This window comes from Sipha flava, unplaced genomic scaffold (assembly GCF_003268045.1).
Source record: "Sipha flava isolate LNK unplaced genomic scaffold, YSA_version1 268_pilon_pilon, whole genome shotgun sequence".
In the NCBI taxonomy this organism is placed as follows: domain Eukaryota; kingdom Metazoa; phylum Arthropoda; class Insecta; order Hemiptera; family Aphididae; genus Sipha; species Sipha flava.
In genome coordinates, this window is record NW_020272932.1 from 1 (window position 1) to 8,036 (window position 8,036).

The following is an 8,036-nucleotide window of genomic DNA, read 5'->3' on the forward strand; positions in this document are numbered from 1 at the left end:
TTTTATTTGCACACGGGCCCAAATTGGTGTAGTTGCGGCACTGACTACCTATGTAATATTTAATCAATGATATTAGCATAGGTTAAATATATATATATATATATATATATGATATATAAATACGAATATTAATTAATCTATGATACTAGGAACTAATTTTATTGAACGTGTTGCGGACATACATAAATGTAGGTCCTTACGACTCATACGGCATGGATGGGACCACATAGATCATAATTAGTAGAGTTCGGGGAAATGTAGAAATATACATGTAGATACAATAAAATGCAAATGTGTGTGCTATGTGTGATTTATGACATGAAGAAATACCATGGGAAAAGTTGCGACAAACATGGAACATGTGCGAATGAGGTCTACTAGATGATAAAAAACGGGCTAGTAGCAAATTATTTAATATAGTTGAAAACAATTATCGCCAGCGCGGCACGTTTAATCTTCACCAAACCTAAGTATATAAGGGGGTTGGAAACAGACCCATATTCAGATGTGGTTTACATGTACAGTCGCAAGCACCTTCACGCCACATTATTTCTCAAATTAATGTTTTGTACTTAGAAAATTTATTGAATAAACAGTTTAAATTACAATTAAGTATTTTTATTGAAGTATTATCCTTAAAAACTTAACCATCAATACGATTGAGCGACGGCACGCAACAAACGAATTACTTAATTATAACAACATCTTTATTGTTCCCATCACACTACCAACTACTTAGGGTTTAAACTAACAGCAATTTTTTCATGTAAATATCTCAATTAATACAAGTTCTAGATAACTTACCTCTCGATTATCTAAATCAGTTGATTTTTCCCATAGCTAGTACATGCGTCACTGTATCATCCTGGGACATTTAATGAGAGAATACTGCCCTATCAAAGTAATAATAGTTTAAACATAAATATTTAATTATATTCAACTATTAACCTTCAAATAGATATTTAGAAGTACTTACGTATCATGCCTGTTGTTTTCTATTAGCTTCTATGATACACACCTTATTGAATAGGAGAATTGAAAGCGTACCAAGTTGAACCATGATTAGTTTCATTACCACAAAATACCATACATGAATTAACTCGATCATAGACAGACGATTACAGAATGATCCAAAACCCGATGTCGGTGAAATAACACCACGATATAGATTAACAGGTATAATAAAACATAATTATGAAGTAAATATCAGATAGAAATAGTCTGAAATGGTCAAAATTAAAGTTTATTTAGATAAATTTTACTTCCGCGGAGTAGCGAATGATGAATAAAGTCAATTGCCGAAGAGCATTCGTAAGGTCTGAGTAGATGATGTCGATTCGTTCGTTAAATTTACCATACATTTTTTAGGTTATGTAGACACAACAACGTGCATCAAATAACAAGGAGTATAGTAAAGTACAGCAAACGAAATGTAAGGTGTGTCTGTTCGCATGATTAGTGTCTACGTCATACTGGTTATGAAAACTTATCAGTAATAATTACTGGATCCAAAAATTTTATACTGATTAGGTGTACAATACAAATATGTTTTTTTTAAATACTCGTAAGTAAATTTCGATGTTAAATACTTTTATTACTTAATATCATGGCTGGAAATGATTGGTTGTCAATAAGTTCTATATCTAAGTTTTTTAAAGACAATACAAAGCAACTAAAAATAGGTGAAATTGAATATAAAGATAATCATGTTCTGAAGTTTATAAGCAATCATAAATTTATAGGCATGGTATCTGGCGAAATATGTTACAGAAAAGTCCTCTAAAGTGACTTTTGTAATTTCGTTTTGGTCAGATGGCAACGTTGATGAACTCTGTAAAAAATTACCCTCAAAATATTCAATACCTAGTGTAAGAAACTTGGTACATAGGATTATAAAAAATGTCTATTTCTTTAGAATAGTGGTTTCAAACTCAAATTACCAACAAGCTATATATATATTTACGTTAAAGGTTCGCAGGCAAACATTTTTTTTTTTTACTCATTTTAATATTAAATCTAAAATAAACAAAATAAATTAAAACAAAATTTTGTAATTTGTAATTTCTACAATCCTACATAATTAATAATAATATTGTTATCTAATAAATGTGACGGATGACGGTGGAATATTGGGGTGGTGTTTGGTCATAATTTATGTAAAACATATTACATAGAAGTAGGTACATGATTTTTAATAATATAGTATGGTAATAATATTTTATGATTGTTTTTATTTCAATTAATAATTATTGTTCTGTATGCGGCAATGGAGGGTATGGGGGCGAAGCCCCTCATAGCTCACATTGACTATATTTATTTGTAGGGCTTCAGCTCCCCCCCCCCCAATATTTTAGACCTAGTTGCGCTAATGATATTTATACAAAAAAACTCAAAAACTATTATGTTTTTCTATACATAATGAGTAATGAGTATTTAAATGTAAATTAACATAAACACATTTGGGGATGCTAAGCACACCCAAGCCCCCCCAAATTGCGCCTATGGTTTTTAATAAGACATTTAGAAAGTGTTCATGGTATTAAATCACCACAAGAATTCATAGAAAAGAGATAATTAATAAAATATATTTTTAATTATCTATTCAAATAAATGTTAATTTTCTTAAATACTTGATGTCCTAAATATTGATCTCGATGTATGCAAATATAAAATAATTAAATTCTGCTCAGATATTATATATGCAATATAGTAATATTATTTAGGCTTGATAAAATCACATCAAATCGCGCTATAGCCGTATGATAATTTATTAATAAACCATTTTCACGGTCAACGACAACTGTACACACACATTCATAACACATAATATTTTTTTACATTATCTATTTGCTTAAATTTGTTTCATGAAGTTTTATGTATATTAATTAACATTAAATTATTTACGTCATAATTTAAAACATTAGTTATTAGCAGGGTGAGACTAGCTTTATAGCTCGGCCCGGGCAAAATAATTTTGAACGGCCTCAATGGAACTTTATAAGTAGGTAGGTACCTGATCAAATTATTGTTTAGCTGAAAATGTATCTTCGTAACTCAAAAAACAATATTCACACAAGTACATTTGAATATTTTCAGATTTAATGTTATACCTTAAATAAATCTAGTTTACGCATAATGTATCTTATCTATAATATTTATTTAATGACCTACCTATTAAGATAAATAATTACATCATAAAAAATGATTTGATTTAAATATGTTCATACATTTAATTTTAACTGAGTTAGAACAGTGGGGTCGGCAACTAATGTCTCTTTTATACGGCCCACAGTTAATTTCAAAACTAGCAAATGTCATTGAATATCATATACATTTTTTATATTTTCTGGCTCTAGAACCATTTTTAATTAGTGAATGTGGCCCAAAGGTCCATTAAGATTGGAAACTAGTAACAGACTTGTTATTGACTGAACGTCAAAACTATTAAAATGTTTTTGAATAAAAGTCTAATAAATCTTATAAAAATTATTACTATCGAAAAACAATTTCGTTAACGCATATCTTGCTTGACAATGTCTACCCATACCATGGTCTTAGAAAATTAATCTTCTAAGACCATAACCCATACCAACATTTTATTTTAATAATTGTTTGAACAAACGCGAACGGTACTTCGTATCATTAACATATTGTACACATCTTTTGTATTCAAGTTTCCTACAATTTTTCTATTTATAAATATTCTGATGATATCATTGTTATCAATTGCTCTTCGCGACATTAAAAATGTTAAATTTTCAAACTCCGAGTTACCTAATCCTGTGTCATCGCATCCATAAGTAATGTCATGTTACAAGACGATATTTTTTATTTTATTTTACGAATAGAAGATAGACGCATTAAATTAAAAACAAAAAAATCTAAGTAATTTTATTTAACCAAAATTACAGCAGCCCACCGGGGCATGCCCCAGTGCCCCGGTGGCCTAGTCCAACCTTGGTTATTAATATTATTTACTAAACGTACCTAAACAGTTGTACTTAATATTAGGCCTAGTTTATCCATAGTCATTACATACGAGAACCGATAGCGCGGACGTGATTATGTAAATTCACGTATTCACGTTATTATATAAATTTACGGATTCACGTGAATAAAATTATAAATACACATGAAATTTTAAGCAACGGATTTTATGAATTAAACCTTAATTTCACGTGAACACGTGAAATAGGGAGCTCTAGTATAGATAAATGCTATTTGTTGACCGTAGTAGTTATCATGTTCATTGATAACAAGGCATATGTTTTGTTATCATGCGTATAAATTTTTGGATGAATTGGAGACGACTCTATTGTAAACGACGACCGAAACTTGGGTAAAATTCTTAGCCCGTACAAATGTTTCAATAGTTCAAGCCCCGTTTATTTTTATATGTTTTACTTACAAAAAAATGTGACTTCGAGTTAAAATTTATTTTACTCAATATCAAATAATCCCCGTTTACCTGGATATAAGAGATAAAAATTGCATGAAAAAAAAATTAAAAATCACGCTTATAACCAAATATACGGGTTTGTAAACAAATTCAAAACTTCAACACGATATAAAACCTTAAGATTTCTTTTAGATCTCACTAACGAAAAATTGTAATGGCTGCAGATGCTTTACGTGTATTAAGGTAATATATTAATGTTATACAATACAACAACCAAAACAACATAGGTACAGTACTTAATCATTTTTTTTGTGATGTTTAGAAAAAGATCTTTGGAAGAATATGATGATGATTATAAGCCATTATCAAAGCGAATGCACAGCATGTATTTAAAGGATGGTCCACTAAATGGTGAAAATCTTTTGGCTGATACTAATGTCTATGGCGTATGTATTTTTATATTAATTGTGACACTGTATTGAAATATCTTTATGGTTCATTTAATGTGTTTGTGAAAATAATGTTAGTTTAAAGAAAAAAAATGTTGGTTAAGTATTGATAATCATTTTCTTCTTAATATTGGTTAAAGCTACTGTTGTAGTTTAAGTTTTAACAAAGAATATTTCAAGGTTAATTCAAAACAATTTTAAACTATAACATTATGTTGCTTAGTTATTTATTTTTTCAAGGAATTTTTCTGTCAAATGTACAAGTTATTTGATCATAATTGATTTACCATTTTCAAATTATAAGTTAGTATTATACAAAATGTATAGCAAGGTGTATATATTCAAAATAAATAATTTTATAAATTGTACTTATATCTTTATTTAAAATTTGAAATTATAGACAACTGATAATATTTTTGTCTTTTAACTTCATAATTATGTAATTAATTCTTATATTAAAAATTATACATTAATTTTGATTTAAATTGAATATAAACTTTCAATTTTTTGTTTTTCAAAAGGTGTAAAAAAATACTTTTAATAATTTTACAGTAATTATAAACAATTTTGTTATTTTGTAATGTGGTTATATTAAGTAGGTATTGATAATATGTTATTACTGGTAAATAATTAACAATTTACTGAGATTAATTTTCAATATATAATAAAAGCAGGCCAGGTGCATTTATTTAAAAATACTAATCATATACTTAAAGATGGATCTAATCTTATTTTGGGGGAGGCCCTTTCAAAAGAACAACCAACTAAAATATACGAAATGTAAATTTTAAATGTATCGAATAAAAATTACTACTTTTAAAAGTGATGATTTAAATTGTAGCACACCATCATGCATTTAAATTACCGTGCTTGGCATAATCATTTTAATTTGTGATTCAAAATATTCTTTAAAACAAATTACCGTTTTGCAGAACCATTAAAAAACATAATAACTTCCTTCAATATTTTGATAGTATTTCTGACAGAAGCTACTTTAAATAAATAAGAATAAGAAATATTTAACACATTATTGAAACATGGAAATTGTACAGTTATTGGACATTCTTTTAAAATAATAATTACGACACATGAAGTCATAAAACAGCATCTATCAGTTCCTATGTCTATACAAAATTTCAAATTTATTTCAATGTCTTTTAAAATATCTAATACAATATGACCAATAGCAAGTTCTGTTAGTTTTGACTCTCCAGGTATAACATTATTCACATTAATGCAGTGGTGTAGCCAAGGGAGGGGTCTCAGGGGTCTATAGTCCTCCCCTCATGGGATGTGTTTATATGCATGTACTATACTAATACACTGTAATTTAAATATTTTATAATTTTAGAACTTTTTTTATAAATTTAGAAATGAAATGTTTACAAATAACGGGTTTTGTCTTTGATACTTAGGCGTATAACTTCTATGTGAATATCATTATCTTTTTAGTAGTTATCATGAAGATTGTTGGCAACTCCTCATCTAACACTATCATTTTACGAGTATAATGACTATAGTTTTTATATTGTTTATATATATAATATTAACAATATTTTATATCAAATATTCAAATTATATATTAAACTTTTCTTTCATACAACATTATCTATCTACCCAATTTTAGTCATGAAGCAGTTGCTTCAATAAAACCAGCATTTTGCCGCTAATAGTTAAAACCAACCACTAACAAGACTTCTTACCAATAATAAATTGTTCTACAATGATATAGACTAATACACCCTAATAACTAAGTTCCAAATAGCACAAAAACATGGATGACATGATAGCTACATGATGACCTTAAAAATAAAATATATAAACTCATTACTGTTTATTTATTCATTGTGAAATATTATCTATGTTTTGATAAAAACCACTATTTTTTTAATAGTTTTAATCTGGTTTTAAATGTTATTATATTTTGCAGAATGCGTCTACATCAGCTCAACATAACCAACAATCAACAACTAGTTATAACTATCCAAATGTAAATAATCAACAAAGTATTAGTGAAGAAGATTCACAACATTTACATTACGATCCAGATCTAACTTCTGATCAAAATCCATACTACTATGAAAGTAACAGATTGTTATTTGATCTCTATGTAGAAAGAGTACACCGTCATGGACAATAATAATTTAGTTCACACTTCAAATTTAAGTTCTTAATCTAAATATTTTAATTTACTGCCAGTTGTCTATTTAGGCATCACCATATACTTTGTGAATAAGTCAGTTGCTTTGGCTATATTTTAAACTGAAATTAATGTTAATTATTTATGATAATTGTTTTATAAGATTTAAATTATTTAGAAATGAACATTTAGTTTTAAGAAATTGTTGACCCAATGTTTCCTATTTAGCCATTTTTAGGTTGAACAATTAATATCTCAACTTTAAGAAACATAATAGTGTTTTATACATCAGCAAGTAAATGCTGATTGCTAATACGTAAAATGTTATTACTCTATATAAATCAATTTAGGAATTAAAATAGTTTACTTAGTCCACTAAGTTAATTGCAATTTGATTTTGTATTCTTCATTATTTGTATTCATTCTCAGGGGCCAATTATTTAATTCAAAATTGTATTGTTGTGTGATTCATTAATATTAAGTTAATGTTTGATTTTTTTTTTCGTTGCTCATTTTTTCTTTATTTAAAAAACATATACATTTTTTTTTTGCACATTTCTCATAATTATGAATTATTTAAATATATTTAAATCCATTATAATCAACCATGTTTATTAAAGTACATTACACAATAATTTATAACCGTATGTTGATTTACATATTTTGTTTCATCAAATAATTAAGAAAAATATCAATTTTTAAATATCTAATACATATTAAATAATATTACAGTAATGAAAATTCCAGATTTAAATATTAAATATATATATATATATATATATATTATTTTTATTTTCATATAAGTTTATAAATAGTGTTGCTAAATTTTAAAATTTTAAAAATGTGTACAATCACAGATATTAATTACAAGTAATACATTTCAAACAAGATTACAAGAAAAATAAATAACATTTATATCATAAGCATTTGAGTGAAATTTATTATTAACTTACACTGAATATACATTAATATTTTATGAAATTAATAAAGAATATGTTAAAGTCTATAGCTAAAGTACTTTGTTAAAAGATTGTTAATATTATTGATC

At 26.9% G+C, this 8,036-nt stretch overlaps 1 protein-coding gene across 2 annotated transcripts; it reads left to right on the forward strand.

Moving 5' to 3' along the window:
* Positions 1 to 4,278: 4,278 nt before the first annotated feature.
* Positions 4,279 to 7,448, forward strand: LOC112685163. 2 transcript variants are annotated; one of them, XM_025556955.1, is made up of 4 exons: positions 4,279 to 4,535; positions 4,592 to 4,642; positions 4,722 to 4,845; positions 6,779 to 6,988. In XM_025556955.1, the coding sequence occupies exons 2-4, from the start codon at positions 4,614 to 4,616 to the stop codon at positions 6,986 to 6,988; spliced, it is 363 nt and encodes a 120-aa protein (XP_025412740.1). In that variant the 5' UTR covers positions 4,279 to 4,535; positions 4,592 to 4,613. The 2 variants fall into 2 exon arrangements, with proteins under 2 accessions (XP_025412740.1, XP_025412739.1); XM_025556954.1 differs by having other exon boundaries at positions 4,280 to 4,642; positions 6,779 to 7,448.
* The last annotated feature ends 588 nt before the right edge of the window (positions 7,449 to 8,036 follow it).

What these genes read in the sequence shown, in the direction of transcription:
- LOC112685163 (XM_025556955.1), top strand. Translation starts at nt 4,614, where the DNA reads ATGGCTGCAGATGCTTTACGTGTATTAAG. An exon ending in GATGCTTTACGTGTATTAAG is followed by an intron (nt 4,643 to 4,721) that starts GTAATATATTAA and finishes TGTGATGTTTAG; the next exon opens with AAAAAGATCTTTGGAAGAAT. An exon ending in CTGATACTAATGTCTATGGC is followed by an intron (nt 4,846 to 6,778) that starts GTATGTATTTTT and finishes TATATTTTGCAG; the next exon opens with AATGCGTCTACATCAGCTCA.